Source organism: Symphodus melops (assembly GCF_947650265.1).
Source record: "Symphodus melops genome assembly, chromosome: 5".
NCBI lineage: Eukaryota > Metazoa > Chordata > Actinopteri > Labriformes > Labridae > Symphodus > Symphodus melops.
The window spans coordinates 26,861,429-26,885,214 of record NC_136695.1 but is presented as its reverse complement, the minus strand read 5'-3'; the positions used below and the strand labels follow the sequence as shown (position 1 = coordinate 26,885,214).

Here is a 23,786-nt window from a genome sequence, read left to right as displayed (position 1 = left end):
CATTGGTATTAAGGCAGATATTCTCATTGCAGCATTGCACAGCAGCAACTGTGGTAGAGTCAGTCGTTCTGTGACCCGGACGGTTGTGGGTTCGATTTCTATTAGCTATTGCAGCCGCATGTCAGATGTGTGAAGCGGACATCGGACACTTCCACATGGTCAAGTCTTCCCTCAGTATTTTAAAACACATCTATAAGTCGGATTTAATTTTAGTTAAAGAAGAAATATATATTTTTAAAAACGTCTTTTTAAATCAAATGAGACGTGCGTAGTATGGCTGTGGTAACCATGGAAACTGCAGTTCATGCGTGTAAAGACAGGAGCTTCAGAATAATCATGCAGAGAGTAATAACTATAATAATAGAAAAAAAAACAAGAGCCACTATTACAATCAGGCTGACTAAACATGTCTGTATTAATGTTATACTTGAGGGGGGGGGGCACCACGTACAGAGGTGTGTGGCCCGGGTTCAAATCCAACTGCCTTTCCAGCATGTACTTCCTCAATCTCTCTCTCTGTCCCTGATTTCTGAGTCCATCCACTAGCTGTCTCGAAACGAGCGCATAAAAAGTCTCGCAAAATAAAAAAAAACATATACTGTACATTATGTAAGCATGTTCATTGGATTGAATTCTAGCATTAAAAACTCCAGATCTGCCTGCAGCAGCGGGTGTGTCTTATATATGTGGCCTTTTATTACCCTCAGGCCACAATACTAGTTAGCATAGAGCCTCAGACTCGTGCTGCCTACATATAAACACATAGATGTATACACACACTCACACACTCACACACACTCACTCACTGGCCCCAATCCAACCTTTGATACCTCTGAAGGCCTTTAATGCTGTTACACACCATGAATATATGATGTATAGCGCGCAGCAGGAGCCTTCTTTCTGATGTGAGGGTCTGCTTTCTTCCCTTGATGGGAAGCATGTCTTGCGGACGCTTTGAATTATGGGCAATTGAGGCTATTATGAGAGGGGAAAGGCAGCTCTTTGTGTTTGTTTTCCTCAGTCCGTGCTGGAGTTTTCTTTACATCTAAACACACCGCCAACATCCTCTGCTCCTCCTCCTCCTCCAAGCGATCCCACCTTTCAAAACGAAACACTGCGACGACTGTGTTTTACAGATGACTTCACAGCTAATAGGAGCCAGGTGTACAGTTTAAAGTTACATCTTCTGCTTATGTTGGAACTGTCTGAGCTGGTGCTCCAGATAAGATGTTAGTGGAGAGTAAATATCTGTCCACCTGCCCACAGCAGCTCAACACAAAGTAACAAGGGAGAACTGAAGATGCAGGCAGAGCAGGAAAACAGCGAACTCAAGCTGAATAATAAAACTACTCTCATGTTATGCATTCACCTTCTTTTACTTTGTCATTTAAATCATTAGGTGTTGCATTACAGCTGCTTTAAATGATCCTGCAGTGTTTCAGTCTTCAGTCTGTGATTGCGTCATACTCTTCTTGTTTTAAAGGCAAACTGGTTATGTATTTTGTCTCCTAACAAGACAGCTGGTAGCAAACTTGTTTTTGTAAAAACAGCTTACCAAATACATTTGATTTGATCTGACTCAGAGTGTTTTGGCTGCAGAGAGCCGTCGGTGAATTCTGTTTGAAATATAATCAAAGCTGGAAGAGGGCCTAACTGGCACGCTGGAGCCAGCCTGAGATCCCCAAAGGAACAAACCGCTCCAGCTTTCCCGAAAACTCTTGATAAGCTCGTGGACTTATGGGACTTTAAATCACTTTGACTCGGGTCAAACATAAAAATACGATGTTTAAAGACTTCAGAGATATGCTTCAACGGGCTCACAGACATGTATTAAGCTCAGAAACCAGAGATCAAAAGACATTTTTTAAGTCTATTTGCATTTGGTTCGGGGCGACGCTTAAACTGCGACAATGGAAGCAGCTGCTGGATCCAGAAAAGCCACACCCAAATCCTTAACTTTGTAGTCCCAAAACTCCAAAACCCAGCTGTGCCATTCGACGTTTACAGCAACCTGAAAACAGAGACGGATCTTCTTTGAAAAAATAAATTCCCTTTTTTTCCTCTGCCTTGTATCTGTCAAACCCTCGTCTTCACACAAGAGAGAGCAACAGTGTGCTGCGTCTGAACAGCCCTGCTGGAGCAGATGGAGGTTATTACATGAAATCATTTCACCACTCAGAGCCAATGCCGCTCCTTAAACAGGTGACCTTCATGTAAGCAAAGCCTGCTTTCAACCTCTGACGCCCACTTTCACCCATCTATCAGGGATTATTATTTTCAGCTTTTCTTTTTTTTTTTTTTAAATCCTTTTAAAAATGACCTCCTTCTGCGGAGGACAACTTTATTTTACAATTATCCCAAATATGGCACATCCACAACGCCCCCTGGCAGGACAAACATGAAGAGAGCAAAAGCCAAACAACAACCGTCCAATATTTCACTGGATGGAGCAGGTGGCGTTTTAGCGCCGTAGCTCTCAGGGAAACACATGATCAGTATTTTACTCTTCTCATTAAGACAGTGTGGTGATTAAAACGTCGAGCTCTCTTGTCGCGCAGGTTCCTCTGGATCGTTGGTGGGGACGGCCTGGTGCTTTGGACCCCCAGCCGGACAACGACACCCCCCCTGTTTGTCCCTCCTGAGTCTCCTTCTATCCCATTTTACAAACCCAGCACAGCTTCATCATGAGTCTGGTTTAACTCAGGGTTTCTGCCTCTTAATAAGACAGTATGTAACTTTGTTGAGTGTAGCTCAGTGCTCATGATGGATTCATGTTGGGTCTTTGTAATATAGCAATGAGTCAGGTCTTTTACCTGCTCTTTTATAAAGTGTCTCAAGATGGCATTTGTTATGAATTGGTGCTCTACAAATAAAGTTTGATAGATTGATTGCTGTAAAAAGCCACTTAAAAGTTGTGTGAGTGTTTTGCGGAAAAACAAACAAATGTCTCCCTTTAGTGCTTCTTCAGTAGCTCAGGAGTGACGCAACATTTCCGTGAAAAAAAAAAAAAAAACCTCAAAGAAATAACTAATAAGGAAATATGCAATAAGTCAGTCTCCAGAGGAGAAGCAGATTTAATCACTATGACGACGTCGCTCGGCTCTTCTGGAGCGACGACGTGGAAGAGTGAAAGGTCAGATCAGTTTGCGAACGCCTCCTGCTGCTTCAAACATGCTGCATCGCTCGCTCCGAGTCACTTTGTTTACTTTGTGTTTTTCTTCTTCACAGAGTCGAGGCCAGTAAAAGCACATGCTTATATGAAAACACCTACCAGGAGATATTCACTGAAAGTGACTAAAGTCAATCAGATTACAAACATCCCATCTTTAAATCCAACGGTGATATACTGTATGAGCTTCTGTGTATAGCTAATTCTGCATCTAGGAAACGTGAGTGTGTCATGTGGACTAGTGGTTAGGTCACATCCCATGTACGGAGGCTATCAGGCGTGCAGCCTGGGTTGGAGTCCGAACTACGGCTCCTTCCCTGCATGTCATTCCCTGCTCAATAAATCTTTAAAAAATAGTAAAGTCGAAACTGTAAGATCACGTCTGCTGACAGAAGTTGAGTCTTTTGTTCTGAATCATCGTATTGATCAACTGGCTCATCTGCTGCAGCTTAAATAATCGTAATGAAGGATAACAGTAATCTTTCAAAGGCAACCCTTCAGATGTGATTCTCCTCCAACGTGAGCAGACTCACCGGACGTTGCCGTTGTAGATGTTGAAGGTCAGACAGACGATGCCGAACAGGATGCCGAGTCCAGCGAAGACGGACACGGCTGCAAACAGCTTCTGAGACAAGTAGCGGTACTCTTTGATCACCACGGTCCGATCAGCCGGAGGTCCAGCGCCTGAACAGAGGGAGGGAGAGAGGACAATAAATGAAAGCAAGAAAACGTCTCAGAACCAAAAAAGGCAACAGAAGCTCCGAGAGATACGTGCTATTTCTCAGTATATTCCTTTTTATAATCTGTCCACTCTGCAAACATCTTCTTAAATGTGGAGAATGCAATCCTGGAGAAAGTTTGTGGATTTGTTTAAACTCTGCAGCCTGGATTTGCTGAGTCCAATTTCTTGTGAGGAGATTTTCTTCTTGCCACTAAAAATAGTAAATTAGAAAATCTTTGGGGTTGAACCGACGGCTTCCCAAAACAAGACGATTTCTCCTGGAAACCATTGTGGGCTTTTTTTTCTAAAAGTGATTAACTGATAAGTTGACTTGTGGAGAAAATAGTTATCAGATGAAGTGATAATGAACATAAACTTCAGCTTCAGCCCGACTGTCTTTCCTTCTTCTATTTGTAGCACCACACTGGCACAAGGGCAATCAATACCAGACAAGAGAGTTTTGCAGCTGAACTTTTCATGACACCCGGGAAGTATCGCTGAGGGGCAGGCAGCTTGCACCCACACACTTACACATGTTCACTGAGACCTTTCTGCAGGACTCTTCTGGAGCAGTTTGGGGTTAAAGTGCTTTGCTCAAGGGCAGCTCAGCACTTCTCAACAGTGACTGGAGGATATACTGGAACAGCTGCTGCACAGTCTGATCTGGAGTGTGAAAAGTTGAAAAGCAGAAACGACTTGCAAAAACTTTTCGTGATGACTGGGGCAATGAAGATCTTTAGAGTCGGACTTATTCATGCAATATCTGGTCAGCGCTGTTGGCTGAGACTCCGGCCTGCAGCTGTGGCACAATGTAAAATCAGTGATTAGCCACAGAGTTACACAGCGTTGCATTGACTGCTCAAACTGTGATATAAAGTTCACTTTTTTATCCCCTCCACAAAAGAGCAGATAAAAGTTCTGAGGATCCTGAAGGAAACTCTGGTGTCGAGTTGCTACATTAGAAAGGAGCATCAGATATTGATTAGTATGATTGAATGTTTTTATTTACGCGTCATGCACACAAAGTGTCCGACCCTCGTGGGTTTATAAGACAGCAGATCTTCAGGTGCGGTGGTTTAACATTTCATCACACGACACAGTTACATGTTCCTGCCACTTAAACTGTCCGCTCTGTCTTTTCTGGCAGCAGGTGGAAAAAAAAAAAAGGTTCCTCTTCTAAAGCACAACGGAAGTTTAACATAATCATCTGACCTGAAGAAATCAACGTTAATGAGAGACACTTTACTAAAAGGTATTTGCCAACTCGCTGCTGCCTTGAAGAACGACATCAGAGACGGTCGTGTTTGTGGAATCGTCTCATGAAAATGTTTTTTATACGACGTGCTGTCTTTCTGTGATGTGTTGACTTGTGTCTAGAGTTCATCATAAAGTTAGAATTGACTCGATAAGGAAAGCGAGACTTCATTTGATATGAAAGTCATGCTCCTCTAGGAGCGACTAGAGGTTTGTCTCCGTCGTCTGCCCGTCTCCCTTGTTTCAGTTTTACTACGTTGTCAAAGAGGCAGGGAGTCAAATAAATGTTGTTTAAACATCAATATCTTGAAATGAAATTGAGGTGAAGACATTCCAGGCGTTCGGCCAAGGTCAGAGAGTTGAGCGTTGAACGTTTTCAACATAAACTTTTCCTGCTCTACATGATGTTATAGATTTTTAAAATGTTGGACCAAAAGCTGGAAATCAAACCCCGTCCTCCAGCAGCTCCCCAGCGGCGGTCGCCTTTTCAAAGCGAGTGTGCAGAGGTGAGAGAGGGATTCAACTTCTCTCCCCGACGCTATCTTTTCATTCCTGACACGACTATTCCTGTCACTTTTCACAGGAACAACAGAGCGTAAAACTGTGAATGTTTTCCAGGAGAAGCTGTCTGAAAATATGAGCTGCTCTGTCCTTATTTTTAAACTCTGGCGTGTCCCCTTCTTCTCTACAACAGATGTGTTTTTTCACTAGTATGGAACAATTATAAATGATAAATGGCTCCATAACAACTTGTTTTACTCTTTAAACAATATCATAATAATAACTTTATTTACTGTGTATAGCACCTTTCGAAACAGCTTTACAAAAGGATGAGAAAAAAAAAATCAATAACATTCAATATCTAAACAAATGGGTCTTAAGTAGAAGAGACAGCGGTGCCATTTATTCTTAAACCCAGAGGCAGAGAGTCACAAAGTGTTGGGGATACAACCTCAAAAGCACAGTCTCCCTCGGTCTTCAGTCTGGTGGGACCTGATCAGAAGACCTAACAGATCCCCCGGGAGTCTAAGGCCGTAAAAGTCCTGTGATGTAGGACGGTGCCTGTCCATGCAAGGCTTCAAAAGTAAGAACAAGACATATTTTCTAAAATGGATGGGAAGCTAAAGAAAACATGAGTGGAGTGATGTATGAGAATAACTTCATATATAAAACAATCATATATATATAGAAGTAGATGTTTGAACATGTGAGTCAAAGATACATTTCTGCCTGTGCATTAAAAAGGAGACAGTTCCTAACTTTCCGGCTGCAGAGTCCTGGAGGTCACAAGGACTGAACATAAGTTTGTGAGTCGCTCACTCACACAAAGGACTCTATTTCAAGTCCTGCCAAGACTTCCCTTCACTGATGTTCATATATTTAGAGGAAAATCCTTCACAGCCTAAACCATGCCTGGCTTTATGTGTTTTTGATGTGGCTGGGTTAATCAAGCCGCCCTTTGGGAGGTGACGAGCTAAACATTCTTCATCATCAAAGCACAAGTGAGTGCTAATGAGCTAGCATTCGCTACAATATCAGGATCAGTGTCAGATGTCACCTTCGGTCAGTGTTCTGGGGCAGTAATGTGAGTCTAAAGGCTGTAATATTTTCCTCACGTTAAACACAATGTATTATGGCAGGATTAGAAGAAGTCCGATATTTTGTTCCCTCGAGGGACAGCAGAGCGTCAAACAGCGTTAATGCACATTCTCCTCCTCTCTGTGGGTTTTCTTTTTTTAGATAAGATTTTTATGAAAGCTCAAACCGAGCTTGTCTCCTCGGCCGCCTGTAAACTCAAATTATAAAAAAAAAAAAAAACGGGTTAAAAAGATGAACTGTAGGTGGAAACAGAGGCTGGCGACTTGTCCCCACTGTTCAGCAGCAGGAAGGATTTATTGAAGGCCAGATGAGCCGTTCCATACGTGAAGTGACGCCATGTGAAAGCCATGAAGATTCTATTCGATTCACACAAAGCTGGTTTTCTCATGATTACAAACACAAAACGATGTCACTGTGAGAGGCCTTGTACTGTATATGCTGTGCTGCTATTACTCACACTAATGAGGAAAGGTAAGCTTGTTTGTTCGCTTTGTGCCGCTGCATCTCTCCGCTTACGAGAAACCTCAAGATATGGAGAAAACAATGTGACTTTAATAATGTCAAAAGCAAATGTACTTCTTGCAGTTATTGTTTACCTCATATGTAGAAAAAAAAAGAATTATGTTTAAGATACATTTTTTATACCATATTTGTATATTTTCGGTAATTATTTTATTGAGTACAAGTTATGTTTTATTATGAAGGTGCTTCTGATGCATGCATGAATTTGATTCACAGCATAAAGACCAAACTAACCAAGACCAGAGCGCTCACCAGAGACAAGACTAAGACCAAGTCCAAGGCAGGGCGGGATAGAGACCAAGACCAAGACATCGAGACCGAGTTGAGACTAAGACCATTACTACAAATTTAAAAATGGTCTTGTGTGCAGTGGGCGTGTCCCTCACCTAGACTGCAACACCGGGAAGGTTGAAGACGTAAACGTTAAAATCTTGAATGAAATTAGGTGATTTTTTTTCTTTTCAGAAAGGGACAGATTTCCCTCTGATAACTGTGATGATGTGAAAAAAGAAAGTCCGTCAGCGGTGGTCTTGATTTAAAATCTGCCCAGTGTGAGTCCGAGAGTAAAAAAGCTTTTGATTCTGAGACGAGACAGAGACCTTCATAAAGTGGTCTCGAGACTTTGTAAACCCCTCACATTAATCAAATGCTGAGCATGTTGTCATTTGTGTTTTGCTTACATTGTACGGTCATTTTCTCAGACCTGTGCAGTAGAACATGTGCACAGAGCAGTGAAATATAAAACCCTAACATGTCAGGTAATGTAAGACAACTGTAGCATTAACTCAGGGATGTAGGCGTTTAAAAAGTGTGTTAATACTAACTAGCGGATTAATCATGCTCGTGCAGCGATGGGGCAGACTGAGGAGGTTCAGAGTGGGGCAGATGGACGGGGACCCTCCTTTCACCCTCAACAGCTTCTGACTCTCCGTCTGCTGGAACATGGGACTGCTCGCAGGTCCGTGTGTGCGTGTGTGTTAACTTCTGTGTGTGCATATGCCAAGGTTGACTGTCTACATGCTGTATGCACGTAGGAGCGACTGAATGTGCTGCAGAGAGCGCAGATGAGTGAGAGGGAGTGTTTCTGTGAGAATACAGTATAAGTTGAGCGCGTGACCGTATCAGAGTGCGTTTGTGTCAGTGAGAGATACAATGTGTGTGTGTGTGTGTGTGCGTGCGTGAGCAAGCATGAACAGGAGTGTCAGAGCTGCGTGAAGCTGATGTGTCAGATGTCAGAAGAAAGTGTCAGTGTCGCCCCCTCGAGGGTCGCAGGGTGTCAAAACGCCCATCACGCTCTGTTTAGAAACTTGTCACCGCCGTCACACAGCCGATGTGTCTCTGGTGTTGTCTGCCTGCAGTGTTCAGCGAGTCAGATTCAAGTTTTCAAAGAGGATTTCACACCGCACAGAATGAAATCTCATGATCACAGCAGATGACGAAAACAAGATGGAAAAACATGAACCTTTTTTGGCCTTGAGTTATTGATATGAATAACGCGTTCTTTTACAATCCAGAAGTATTTAGAAGTACAAAAGGATCAAACTGGCTGAACTAATTGAACTCGATAAGCATCGATTGTATGCAAAGATAAAAAAAAAAGAAGAAGAAGAAGAAGAAAAACAATACTTTTCTGAAATGTTCCTGAAATCAGCTCTTTGCTTCCAGTCTCTGTAGTCAGCCGCTGGTTACAGGTCTGTCTCCTGTGCACACAACACAGCGTCAAAACAAACCCTCTTTAAGTCTCACACATCTCCCTACAGCCTGCATCAAATACAAAAACACTCTACAACCAGCATCCCCGTCTGGGACTCCCAGTTTCATCGCTGCTAATACGGCAGCATATGTTTGAGCTCTCGCACTGACAGAAACATCTCACTACAGCTCGAGTCCATTCACCATTCAGCTCTTAGTATGAGACATATACGATTCATCTACCACACTGAGCACATTCGACTCTCGTCAGCATGCAGAACACACGTTCAAGTGTTGAGCAGTTACACAAATGTGCAGTGACTCTGACTTGTCACATATGGGTTTGAAAAGTGTGACACATGGCAGATCTGTAGTGCGCATTAAAGCAGAGTTAGAGGAAGCCGGAGAGAGTGGAACTGAAACTTTTCTCTTCTATCGTTTAATTAAAGGTCTTTAAATGTCTTTGATGTTTTCACTTGTGCAAACAGCGACAGATACTGCACGGCCTCCTAGCATCATCTGAATCTACAGTATGTTGTCTGGCTCTCTTTATGTGTTTAGATAAGGTCTCTTATAGCTAAGAATCGGAGATTTGGGAGATGAATAAAGGATTAAGAAGGAAGCAAGAGATTTGACTGTTGCCCCCAACAGATTCATCAAAACATGACATTCATCCACTTTTTACCATTTCATAAATACGCTGCTACAGTCAGAGGAAAGATGCCAAAGAAAGACCTTGAAAGGCTTTCATTTCCACGACTTTAGATAACTACAATGTTCTTTTCAAAACAAGCTGCTCAGCAACTCAAGCTTATTCAAAGAGCATCTGCATGAGTCCTGATGAGAGCGAAGACATATGACCGCGCTACTCCACATCTAAAAATCCTACACTGGCTAAATGTGTTAGCACCTAGTTTGATTTCAAATGCTCTCAGGCTGTGTTACTCCTGCAGCTTAGCACTCAAATACATCTTCGTTTGTGACACGTGACCCATGGGTGACCCCTGAGGACATGTGGGGGCCGGCTGCTGGCCGTCCACAGAGTTATAACAAAACACGCTGAAGCAGCTCAGAGACCTGGAATAATCTCCCAGATGATGTTAGCGTAGCCACAGCTCTGACACTGCCTTCTCTCACCTCAGAGGAGGCAAACTTATGTTAACACTTAACATGAATACAGTTTAACTTTTTTACAATCTTAATAAGAAGAAGAATTTTAAATCTTTTACTTGAACAACATTGTGTTGTTCTTAATGTAAATCTGTTTTTTCTATATGAAATGTGCTTCACAAAAAAAGCTGCATTGCCTCTCCTGTATATTTGAAGTTTTATGGTTAATCTAGTCAGAGAGTTTTTACCTGGCGTGCCGATAGCCTCCCGGTTATGTAACGTACTCCACATACAGGGGGTCTAGTCCTCATCGCAGGAGCTGTGGGTTCAAATCTGACCTCTGCCCTTTACTGCATATCATCTCCTACTCTGTGCTCTCAACATTTCCTGTCTCTCTTCAGCTGTCCTATCCAATAAAGACTAAAATAACTGCAAGAAAGAAGAGAGAGAGAAGAAAGTAATTATAAAAAATAATGATTATTATTTTTGTAAAAACCTCTCGACTTTCTCATCGTGATTTTTAGTGAATGAGGATTACATTTTTATTTATATTCTCTATGTATTAACACTCCCTGTTGTATTGTGTCTAACAAATGAATTAACTGTTGCTCACAATTTAACATAAAGCTCTTTGAGCCTTGTCTTAATATTTCACAATACTATTTTTCTGAAGCATAAGAAAAGGGTCCTAAACACCTTGAAGGTGTAATTAGGTACTGTTCCTTTTTATGAATGAATTAAGACTAAATTCTGTGTGAATGTGTGTTTGTGTAAATTCATATGAACCATTTAAACCTCCTCCTTCATAAAAGAATCAGGACAGGATGTTGCCATGGAGACCCAGCTCTATAACAGTTGCCACAGCGATAAGGAGGAGAGCAGAGCTGAAGTGGTTGTTAGGGCGACCGAGAAGAGAGTGAGAAAGTGAGAAAGTGAGGCAGGGAGGCGCCTCGTAAACATGCAGGGAAACAAGCGGAGGGGTTAACGCGCCGACCCCCGAGTGTGCTCCACCCTGTCAGCGTGAAGCAAATCAAGCATAAAAAAAAAAAAAAAAAAAAACTTTACAGAAGTGAGTCAGCTCCAGAAAACAGGAAGTCGCTAATTTCCTTTCAACAAGAAGATGTCAGAGGGAAGTGCATTCATATGGTAAACAGTAAAGTCCAGATCAAGTTGAAAAGGAGGAATCAAGGCAAGACAGGAAGTGAACAAAGTTGCCTTTGACAATCTGGAGAGCCTCATTCACCGCCTTTTATCAGGACAAGATTTCCTCTTAAACCCACTTGTGCAAAAAAAAGTCAAGTCTTTAATCCTTTTTCTTTGCCCAGAACAGAAAGGCCACATGTAGGCTGTGAGTACACTCAAGTGGCTTACGGAGAGAAGACAGACTCCACCTAGCTGTGGGAGTGTCACCCACCTGGGGGAGGAGTTACTGCCCTTTGTGTTGTCATGAAGAGAAAATCTCTAAACTTCCTGTTTGAGCACACATTTTCTAAAAAGTGAGAGGATGGACTTTTTTAGTAAATGTGGGTTTTGTACACCGACTAGGGACACGGATCAGTGTTAGAAAAACAGGTTACAGAATGTTTAGAATCACGTGGACTTTAAAAACACAGATTTTCAGAGAGGACTTTCGTTTCGACTTTCTGATTTCTTGAGACAGTTAATGAGGTGAATGAGGCCCACTGTGTTTTAACTGGGCTAACACAGAGTCCTCACGCTGCAACAAGCCAAACTAAAGAGCTGGCAGCCGGCCTGATGTGGACACGTTGCGTACATGCATACAGGTCAGCGGTCCCTCGCCACCGATGTTGACCTGGAAATCCCTTCCTTCTCTCGGTTCAGTTACGCCGTGGCAACAAATCATTTCTTTAAAAGCCTAAAAAAAGGCGTCTCTCTGCGGGCCATCGAGGCGTGCAGGATTGATTAGTGGCACACTCTGTCCAGGCACAAGTATGTCACCTCTCCAGGGAGGGCAGGGCCAGTAAACAGCCACAGAATTGGTCTTGGTGTCTGAGGCAAATCAGCAGTAATAGGTTTTCACAGCCAACTGGAACATGTGAAACGGCAGTGAGAGACGGTTCAGGTTTGTGTGACGTGAGCTGAGCTCTTTCAAACAGCGGAGGGTCGTACAAACAAACTGTGTGCTGGGTTCAGATCGGAGGTGTTGAGGGAGAGAGACTTAAGCAAAGACAAGCTAAAAGAGATTACACAAACAATCCTGTATTGTTAGTCTATGTGGGGAGCGGAGTCAGCAGTTGGAGCTGCAGCAGTGTAACTGTGACACACAATTCATAAAGGTGCTGTTAAACCTTTTAGCACCCAATCGCTCCAGCTTGCTTTGAAACGGGCGCTCCCTGAGCACCCTGGCAGCTGAGTCGTTGCCACATATACGGTTTCAGATCTGACCAGCGCCTCTTTTCAAAATGTCATTAGCCACCTCTCTCTCTTCCTATTTCCTATCTGCCTTCCAGGTGTTGTGAAATCAAGGTATAAAAACACCAGAAGAGCACAAAAACATTTAAAGAGTCTTAAAGAGAGTATGCCACAAACGTCCACATTACACACAAACACACAAATGTCCATTTATTGGAGGATCAGTCCGACAGAAATGCTCCTCATGTTGCAGAATTTGCCTTGAGAATCATCACATTAGCACATTTTCTTCAGCCTCGAAGTTACACACTGTTAGTTGCCTGTACTGCAAAGTTTTCCTGCAAACTACTTTATGTTGATTCAGCATTATTTTAAAGGTGCTTATTTGCAGAAATGTTACTAAAAGTCGGCTTTAAAGAGCGTTGTAGCCCACGATAATACACCCGGAGGAGGGGGTGTTCTTGGGGCGGTTCAGTTGTCTTAATTTTGTCTGAGCAGCCCCCCCCCAACAGACTCTGAAAATGTGTGGGTTTGCCAATCAAACATAGCTGCTGCCTTGTTTTGATTGCTATGCTTTTGCTATGCCAACATTTCAACACATGTTGGACGCTGAGTGTGAAGGCGGCTCGTTGCGAGCGAAGCGTCAGCAGCCAAATAACCAGCTTCGTCCAAACGAGCGGTTAGGGAGAAAAATGCCGGATAATTATATGTCATTTAAAGAGTACGGAGGTCTGAATAAAGCCGTGCTGAGGAGGTGTTACGTCACAGCGGGAGGATGTGACCCTGTTGACTCATGATGGCCTCACAGACAGGACACATAAAAACAACACAGACACAGGAAGCGGGCTGAGAATCATTAATCAAGCTTACCGATCCAAACGTCATTGTCGAACCAGGAGAGGTTCTTCTGCGAGCTGTCATAGTAACCGATCTTCTTGTAGCTTCCTCCTGTACGATTAAAGTAAAAGAGTGAGAGAAAGAGAAAGTTTAATTAGCATTGCCTGCAAATTTCATTTCCTTCCCTGGTGTTTTTTTTGATTTTTTAACAACACAACAAAACTTGACAGAGCTGATTAACATTCATAATTCATTCAGGCACCATTAAGCTACTTTTCTATCGTTCCTGTGTTTTCGCATTAATCGCTCGAGTGGGCACGGAAATATAAAAACAAAAGAAGGGATAAAAGAATTGAAGGATGAAGGTGTACAAAGAAGGACAAACAAAGAAGTACCAAGGGGAGAAGGAGGAGAAGAGGGAAAGGGGGGGAGACGGGTGGGGGGGGGGGGGGGGGGGGGGGGAAGGAGCTTATGAGGCAGCCTTGACCAGGAATACTGATGAGGTCCCACAGTGATTCAGGGATGCAAGTCAGGTCGCCTCATTGTGGATGTCAAATTACCTCGACACCACAACAGGAAATATGAGACAGAAGGGGGTGAGGGGTGGGGGGGGGGAAGAGGCAGGATTATAAATTCTCATCCTTTAGGACGCCTAGGAGAACAGAGGTAGAAAATAATCCTCAACCTTATCCCGCACCAAGAAACTCATTAAGTCACCGGTGACAAATAGGATGCCATTTCCAGAAACGGCTTAAAATGAAGACTTGTGCCCAATTAGAGCAAAGCTTTGAGCCAACACATTCCTGTGTCAAGTCCCCGTTCGGATGCACCATTACAGGATATAGCAGCAAACTCACAAAAAAACCCAAACCAAAAGAAAATAATTATATTGCTTTTAAATGGGCTGAGAGCAAAAATCAATACATGATGAATCCAGTCAGAGGTGATTATTTTGATGAATGAGAGACATTTAGAGTCCAGGGAAGATTCTGCGACACAACACCTGAGGGGAGGACAGTGCTCGAGTGTTTTACCTTGCAGTTGTTCAATAAGAGTCATTGCCATCCTGGAGCCCTGAGCGTCAAACACCACTTGGCCCTGAGACAAAGACAAGACAAAATGTTTTTTTTGTTTTTTTTCTGCATCATTAGATCGTCTCTTAAAGGAAGAGAGACATGTTGATGAATACACTTATTAGCTCTCTTGCACAGGGTAGATCTAAAAGAGGAATACCACTGTCCTGTTTTACACGGTAAATAAAACGCAGCAGACAGTTAACCTTTCCCGGCGCAGATGCTGAAGCTGACGAGATGCAATCACAGCTGCGGTGTCTCTTTACAACGATTGAAGATGGTTATGCATATTTTTTCACGAGCTCTTTGATTATTGTTTTTGATGCACATTTTTGACACTTTTCTACACTTATATTTTTGATCTATTTTAATTTTTTTTGTGATTTTCTTCTGCTATCCTGCTTGCTGCTGTAACGCTGTAAATTTCTCTGCTTGCTAGATGAATAAAGGATTATCTTATCTTATAATGTGTATGAATGGAAGGCAGGGCTGGTTCTTTTTTTCTTTTTTTTGAACTGGCATGATTTTGACAGTAGCGTTCCCTCAGTGTGGTTGCTGCAGATGTTCTTATATTCAGATGGCCAAAAAGAGTTTCACCTGAGTGGAATCAATACAGGACTGTATGTCTAATTCTTGGTTTTTCTTCTTCTTAATTAAGTTGAAACAACCTTCAGAGTACATTTTTAGAAACGTCACATCTGTGCAGTAGAGCACAACATGGAAGGGTTATATCTCACTTTCAGCTCATAAACTCACTCGGCTCTACTGACAAAAGTAAGGGCTGAAATCTGGGACGGTTGCCACATCACTGACGAGACTTTCAACCTGGCAAGAAATTAGATGAGAAAAGCTGAGACGTATTTCAGATGAATCTGTCCCCTCTCATTTTTTTTTATAAAAGACACTAATTAGTGGGTAAAGTTTGAACAAAACCTTAAATTCACAACTTTTATTAACTTACAATATGGTGCAAAGCTAGTGTTCTTGCTTGCGTTAGATTTAATCGATGTACGTAACTTAAAAAAAACCCTTATTATTTAAATTGTCCCTCCTCCATATGTGCACACTTTTACTCCTCATTTCAGCCTCCAGGACTCTGCTGCTCGCTTCAGTCATCGTCTTCTGTTTGTTTGTAACAAATCTTCATAAATTCTTTGTTTTTCTTTATTGTTTGTGTCACATGAGGAAGTGGAGCAACAGTCATAACTTAAACACACACGGCGGTGTTGTATGAGAGTTTCACACACACACACACACACACACACGCCAGGGCGACACAAACACAGAGCATACGTTGAATGCAGTAATTATATGCTGTACAAAAAGGGAAATATTAAATGACCCCCTCTAACTGGTCACTGTTATATGACTGTAATTATCACCATTTAAAATAGTGATTGTGACAGGATAATTGTTAATGGTTAACATTAAGTATGAATGAGATATATCTGAGTTGTACTTTTTTTTAAATCCGCCACATCACAAAACGCCATCCCGTCCTCCTTCAGCCTGGATAAACATTTCACACTACAGACCTCAGCACAGACATTTAAAGAGAGAAAATATGCATTTTTAATCACCATGAAAGGCAGTGACTGTATTTTTAAGGATCAAAAATGTCAAGTCACTGCATATTCATGTTTGATAAATAACAGCGGGGCACCAAATTTAGGGCATAAACTGTTTTTGCTCTTCTCTCTCAACGTGTGCACTTACCGAGACGCCTTCAAAGGAGCTGGTGTTCAGGGCCCGGTAGATCTCGGAGGTGATGTCATGGTTGTTGTAGTTGAAGTCCTCTAGTCGGCGGCCCTTGGCCTTCAGCGGGGCCACGGTCTTATTGAGGGCGAGAGCCAGAGCCCAAACTGCATCGTAGGCCAGAGGAGCCTCCTGAAAGCCGCCCGTCTCCTCGGGGTTCTTCCCACCCAGACGAGACATCAAGGCGGCGATGAACTCCTGCGATGTCTGACGGACACAGGACACAGACACAGTATTTCAAAACAAAGGCACTTTTAAAAGTAAGATTTGTGAAGCAGACATATTAAAGGCATCTGTCCATTTCAACACAAGAAGATGGATGAGAGAGTAAAAAGAAAGCAGCGATGGACAAACATCATATTCAGCAAAAGTTCAAACTTTACTTTTTTTTCGGCATAAATGTCAGAACATATTTAAAGGGAGATTTCTGCATGTCGGAAAAGTTTCACCATCTGCAGATGCATAGTAAGGGTTAAGGTTTTTCCTTAAGGTCACCTCAGTTTATCTCTTGAGCTAACAGTGGGAGGGGGCATCTGAACCGCAGGAGCTCTTGGGCTGACTGGAGGGCGTTTGGCATTCATTAAGGAAAAAGCTGCAGGTTGACATTTATGAAGGAAAAGTAAGGACATTTTGTTAAGGATTCTCGTTTTGCTTATTTTGAAAAGAGTGAGATGAGCGGATTGTTCCACTCTCTCATGCCTGAACATGTAACCTGAGGATGGAGCCAGCAAGCAGGAGATTAGCCTAGCTTAGCATACAAAAAAAGCTCATTTGCTTTCGTTTTGAAAAAGGTTTGTGTTTTATGTAAAGGAAATCAACGACACTCGTTGCAGTTTTTATCGTCAATTTCACAGTATTTTTTTGTCAGTTTGTCCAATGTGTTCTTGGGCAAGACACTTGACCCCGAATTGCTCCTGCTGCTTTCGTGGTGGCGCATGGGATTAGTTACTTCTAATGGTCACTTCACACAGCAGCTTCTGACATCAGGGTGTGAATGGGTAGGTGTGACCTGCGCTGTAAAAGCGCCATGAGTAGTCAGAAGACTAGAAAACTAGCGCTACGAGCTCGAGTCCATTTATCATTTAATTGTTACCCGCACAAACAGCCGATTTCCACTGTTCCCAGCTGTGTGAAAAGCTACAGTGAACTAATAGCCCGCTGGATGAAGCTCCAAAAAGTGTCACCAAAACTCTCATCTTCTCAAAATAAATCATCTACAGAACGATGTTGAACCTTTAAATACTGTGCAGTGCCCTGCGAAGAGAGCCATGACACACTTTCACAGGTTTGTTGCACACTGAGGTAGTTCTCTTCTTATATCACACAAAGCTCCTTCTGCTGCAGTCGGAAACGAGCCAAGAGTAGGAAGAGGTGATGTTACTGCTAGCTCCGGTAAGATTTTTGTATTACTTCACACCTTGTAACACAGTGCTAATTAAGAGCTTCAATCATAGAAACTGTCAGACATATGGCATATGGCTACAGAGGGAGAGAATAGATCCCGTGGCACATCTCTGCTTTGTAAAAAAAAAAATAATAAAAAAAAATCATCCAAGGTTTGTCTTTGCTCATAAGTGTACATTTAAAGCTGGGGTAAGCAACTTTGGGTAAATATGCAAGAGTAAGCTCGATTTTTAAGGTATCAAACAAAACAAAAAATGTTGAAGCAACTTCCCGGAAGCACATGAACATGCACCGCCAAGCGTATGATGCACTTCTCTGTCAGCACTTCTTTGCTTTTTGCTCTTTTAGTTTCATACACCATCTCAAATCTTTGGTTCACTTGGACTTCTACAATCCCACAGTTCATTTAGTAGACGCTTTCATCCAAAGCGACGTACATCAGAGAGTTGGTGCAACACGAGCAAGGATCCAGAAAAGAGGAAACAACATCAGTAGGTGCAAACGAACAGCTTTAAATGTGGTCGGACACACGGGTGCTGACAGGAAGTCGGCTGTCCTTGAGCGTTATAACCAGTATAAAGACAAAAAAAACCCATCGTCATCATCGTTAAAGTCACAGGTGTTCGTAAAGAGGAGGGGTCTTTAGCTTTTTCTTAAAGGTGCAAAGGGACTCAGCAGATCGAAAGGAGTTTGGTAGTTTAATCCACCACCGGGGGGCGACAGAGGAGACGAGTCAAGTTAGCGTACTCGGACCCTTTTGTGAAGGTCGGATTAGACGCCTTCATTATCAGAGCGTAGTGGGCGGGAGGGAGCGTAGACCTGGATTATAGAGATCAGGTATGTGCTTACAGTATGATGCTCCCTGTGATGATTGGGTTAAATATGTTAGTCTGGTTTTTTAATTCAGTTGGGATCACTTTGTGTTTTTAAAGGTGCTATGTAAATAAAGTTACTATAAATATTATTATTATTATTATTATTACTATTTATCCCCAACCTCATCCCACTATTGTTCTACATGTTTTTTTTTTGGGACTTGTTTGTTGGCTCTTACTTGTTCCTACCTTGTTAATGCAAGCAGGAAGAGAGACAGGTAAGCCATCTAATTAAGCCAAGTGGTCCAAATGATCGGGCAGGCTGATCACAGAGCTGTAACAGCAACTAAAGACTTCTTCTACCTTTGTTTTTTAATTGCTGTCAGACGAAAAAAATAAATCTGGTTTAATAAATTACCTTTTTTTTTCCTTTTACCTATTTAATAATGTGTTTGTATTACAAAAACTACAAATATCCTTCTCCTGAAAGCAGGGATACATGTGTGATGAGAGATTCTTGCTAACAATCATTAAGGTGGCCTCTGTGGATTCTCGGAGGCCAATTAGGCCGACAACCCCCGATGTAGTTAATTCAAATTCATCTCATTGAAATTCCAACCTTGGTGTTCGGCGTTTAAATCTGCCACTACCTTCTGAAATCTAGCTGACAAAGTGCTATTGCAGACCCCGCAGTATTGGTGCCTGAGCTTCATCTCGAGCGCTCTATCGAGAAAGAAATACGCCAATTTCAAACTTGGAAATTGAATTTGAATAGATTGAATATGTGCTGGAGTTCTGGCTGTAATTCTTATCGCCCGTCGAGCAGCACGTCAACAGCTAAATCAGCAGGTAGTGGCAGGTGCTGTATGAATATAAACAACAGCTGCTGATGAAGTGCGAGAGACGGGGAGGAGGGTGCGAGCGGAGAAGAGGGGGAGACGCGTGGAAAAAAGGTGGGAGCGGGGACATGTTAAGAAGAAAGCAGAGGAGAAGTTGTTAAAAAAAATGAAAAGAAAGAGGACTGGAGGAATGATAGGACCGCGGAGCAGCAGAGTCAGAGAGGGTCGAACAATGGGAGAGAAGAGGAGGCTGTTTAATGGGATTAGAGAGGGTGAAGAGAGGAGAGCGACGGGTGATAGAGAAGCAGAAAAACGACTGGTACCTGAGAAGCTCAATGAAGGTGAAGGAAATAATACATGCAGATGCTCAGGTGGAGTGTGACAGTAAAACATCTCTTACTCTCCCATCAATCACCATCGCTTTAAGAAACACAATATTGATTCGGGTCATATGCAGTTCACTGAAGCCATGAAATTGAAGTTCTCAGTTTGTGGTCTTTCCTTGAATAAAACTCTATTTCAAGGGAATCGATCCATTTTTCATAAATGACAGAAGACGTTACGGTTAGGAACTTACAAAGAGGAGTGATAACCATAATGCATGACAATCAATGAAGACCGGTCGCAGAGCAATGTTTTACTGAGTGAGAGGCAATCAGAGGAAAGTGCTCCAACTCAAGTATTCGTCTGTGTTTGTTTTGTTCCTTAACCAAAACAAGTTGTGCTTAAAGCTGGCCCACGCTAAAAGACTTTAAAACCTCCACGCAGACGCCACACATAACGAAGAACGACAACAGATTGAACAGTTTTGCTCCAAACAATACGATCCATGCTCTTCCCGAACAACCAGAGTCCTGTGGATCCTTTCCCCACCCTCTTTGTCTGCTTTCCAACTCTCTCCAGCATCCTATCTCTACAATAAAGACCAAAGATAAATCTTTACAAAATAAAAAAATAAAGTAAGTTAATGTGGTGGACGAGCGGCGAGAAGAATGACGATGTTTTTTTGACGAATCTTTACTGAAAATTTGTAAAATAAAATGGGGTGAAGTCGTGGTGTAAACAGGATTGCAGTAGCGCTGGATTCATACCACTCTGTGCATGCTCGCCCATCAATCCAGTCCTCTTGTTTCCCCCATTAGCTTCCCCCCAACACCACAGGCTATTAGATCGTAAAATATTGAACAGGTTTATTATTTACGGTTTAAAGCCGGTGCAGCCTAATCATTTTTCTTGATTGGATGAAGTAAAATCCCTCTTAACAAACCTTACGGTACAGCTCTTAGGGCAGTTAGCGTGCTAACACGCTAAACAACAAATATATTCTCATCCTAAAGTTCATCTTTTTAAAAAATGAATAAATAAATAAATGAATAAACCCAGAACAGATTTTACAAATGCCAGTTTCAGTTTGAAACTCTCTGCAGGTTCTCTTTTCCTTTTTTTTTAAAGTGAAACTCAGTAACATAAAAGGTGTGACTCTTGCACCTTTATATTACCACCTAACGTGTGCATGGAGCCGTACGATACAGGTGCTAATTAGTGTAAACCATGTTTCTGTTTTAGAATCAGTCAGTGAACTTTTACCGTACAACAACCCAACGTTAAGGCCCGTGCGTTCTCCTGGGAATTTGAACCGCAAAAAAAACAGTGCAAGCATGAACTCCATTTCCCAATGTGATCAATCTGGTGTCATTAAAAGTCCATTACATGCTTGCTTTAAGTATTTTTGCATTGTGATCGTATTAACCAAGAGATGGTTCACTCAGTTCACTTAGAGTTCACACATAAGAAGGCTAAGCTGCTTGTATTGCATTAACTATCACTGATAAATAACTAATATAAATCAAACCACCAAAACATTACGACCACCTGCCCAGTGACGTGTACATCCTAGACACAGTGTGTGTCCTGACGCCTTTCTGTCAGAAGCAGCATGAGTGTGAGCTCCAGATGCTCTGGTGTTGGATTGGACCACAGGGGCCAGCCTTCGCTCCCCACGTGCAGCACCACTTTCAGTTGTTACAGATCGCTGCAGACCGGGAACACACCTGAACATCTGCGAAGCTTGAGATGCTCTCAGCCAGTCGTCCGACCATCACAATTTGACCTTTGTCAAAGTCGCTCACATCCTCACCTTCGCCCATTTTTCCTGCTTCCAACACTTCTACAACACCTCTAGGACAACATGTAGGGCTGGGAATTGCAGGATAGCTGTGAAATGATACTTTCACAATACAGCGATGCTGCAATAATCGATGTATTGCAAGGTAATCAAACGATTTATCAGGATATCTGGTTAACTGAAGAATACAACAAGCCCCTAAAAAAGTTTATTAAACTACTTTCACAAAATCAACTGGGATGACACGATGCTAGTATTTAGCCTGAGAGCTGTTTTCATATTCTTCTCATTGTCTGTGACTAAATAGGGTGCTACATTGAACAGTACTTCCCATTAAGATGTACTACTAAGCAGTTCTGCGCAGACCTATGCATGCGCAAAGCCAAAATCATGAGTGCTTGTTATTTTGCAAATATATTGTGTACCTATGAATGAACCTATGAAGGTTTGAATTAAAAGCATGTTTTCCTCTTTCCTTCCAGTGCACATGGAGCGGCACGTGGTGCAGTGAGATGTGAATCTGGACTGAGAGCATTATGTGACAGTGAACATCGATAGCCTCTGCCATCCATTAGCACCATGGTAGCATTTTTAACAACTTTCTGTCCTCGGTTGCCTTCAAACTTCAGGTGAGCAGCAGAGTGAGTCTCGTTCAGCATACCAACTTTTTAGCACATTCAATTCACAAGAATTTTCTTCTCCTTGTCAGTCAAATGTGCAGTGACTGCTTCGTAGGACGACGTGCCTGGAAGTCTGCCATCACAGGTGAGTTCAACGCTCTCTGTTGGCCTGAGTTCACCCTCCACCTTTTCCTCTCGACGCAGCAAAAAGTAGCCTTAGCTGTTTTGGTTTTTTTTAGCTTCTTTTAGATTCGTAACTTCCTCTTCTGTTTGACTTCACTTTCACCTGTCTTCTTCTACTTTAATCCCACAATCAACTTGTTCGTTGGCCATTTAACTTTCTCTCATGTTACGCTCGTTCCTGTTTGTGATCACTGCCATCGCGAGGAGTCATTAGCTAGTCTTAATCTGCGAGTCAAATTGGATGTTAAGTTTGTTCAGAGCGCCACATTTTAAATGAAAATTTAAGCCAGCGTATTGATAATTGGATCACACAAGTCAGAACAACGATACATTGCCGTATTGATATAGTTATACAGTTGTGACTGATCGGTAAAGCTTTTTCATACCATGATGATTTTGAGAGACAATAAGGTTTTTTTAATTTCTCACCATGTTGGAGACGCCACGGACGGTCTCAGGATTCAGCATGACAATCTCGGTGGTCACATGTCCCTCTACGGCCTCCGTCATATTCTCAACTGTGCAGTTGATGGCCGGGTCTTTGATCTTGAACCAGTTGTCTGCGTACCAGCCAATCAGGAACCACACGTACTTCTTCCCGTAGAGCTTCTCCTTGAACACCTGCAGCAGGGCGGGAGCGAGACAATGATAAATAAAGCATGAGGAGAATTATTCCCATAGATGTGTCGAGCATGTTGTATTACTGCCATACAAGGAAATTCATTCAGACATTCAAAGAGCTCATTACAGAGCTCCATTTCTTCTAATAGCCAGACAGGTTCAGTCCATTGGGAGCAATGGAGCAGGAAAAGGTACTAACCTCACAAAACACTTTCCTGGCTTCAGTCTCATAAAAGAGCCCCACAATGATTCTTGCATCTTGGCGCTGCATTAAAACAAGAAAGCAAAACAATTTAGTTACATCAGAATGACAGTAAAACTTCTCTTTTGCACGGCTTGATGTGGCAGCACAGCGAGCCAAAGTTCCTGCTTCTTCACAGGACGGCACGTACTGCTGTTCAGGAGCTGCTAATTAGCATGGCGCATTAATTTCCTCCATCAAGTCGGCTCTATGCTAATGGAATCGTGCGCAGCTGTGAGCCGGAGAAGGAAGGAGAGGGAGAGAGAGAGGACCAGCAGCTGAGGTGAATTTTTAATCAAAGCACCTTCAGGTTCTTGACAGCGACAGCCGGGTCGGTGAGGAAACTCTGACGAACGCTGATCTCGATGCCCGCCTCCTTCGTCCTCTGCTCCAGATCGTCCAGAGTCTGTGAGATGAAAGGGAGGGACAGACGAGGGGGGGTTAGAGAGGGGGTTGAACAGAGAGGGACAGGGAGGAGAGGTGTTAGGTTCAGATTATAGAGGAAGACAGCAGAAAAGTCTGAAGAGACAGAAGAAAAAAAAACGAATACAAAAAAAGCCTGAAGTGTATATGAGAAAAATCAAGAGGGGGACTGACAGCGTGGGCTTGTATGATAAACAAGGGAGGCAGCAAGATTTCTAGACAAAGAAGACGAGTGGAAAGGAGAATGCAGTGAGGGTGGAGTAAAGAATGGACGAGCGGGATCATTAACTTCCATTACAGGAACCAACCCAAGTGTCATGGTCATCGACCGCCCGCAGCCCAGAGAGATGTACTGCTTGATCAATAATTCTCACAACCAATACTCCAACAAATTACTTCAAAAAAAAAAA

The 23,786-nt window shown here is 42.6% G+C and overlaps 1 protein-coding gene across 1 annotated transcript in view; it reads right to left on the bottom strand.

The window, feature by feature from the left end:
- The window catches only part of gabbr1a (gamma-aminobutyric acid (GABA) B receptor, 1a), a 90,064-nt gene that overhangs the window by 17,133 nt on the left and 49,145 nt on the right, over positions 1–23,786 (bottom strand). The window contains exons 10-16 of the mRNA XM_079343646.1: positions 23,258–23,359; positions 22,912–22,977; positions 22,521–22,712; positions 16,067–16,312; positions 14,312–14,375; positions 13,311–13,388; positions 3,703–3,853 (exon numbers count right to left, since the gene is read on the bottom strand). Of these exons, the coding sequence (XP_079199772.1) occupies positions 3,703–3,853; positions 13,311–13,388; positions 14,312–14,375; positions 16,067–16,312; positions 22,521–22,712; positions 22,912–22,977; positions 23,258–23,359 (899 nt within the window). The remainder of the gene's footprint in view (positions 1–3,702; positions 3,854–13,310; positions 13,389–14,311; positions 14,376–16,066; positions 16,313–22,520; positions 22,713–22,911; positions 22,978–23,257; positions 23,360–23,786) is intronic.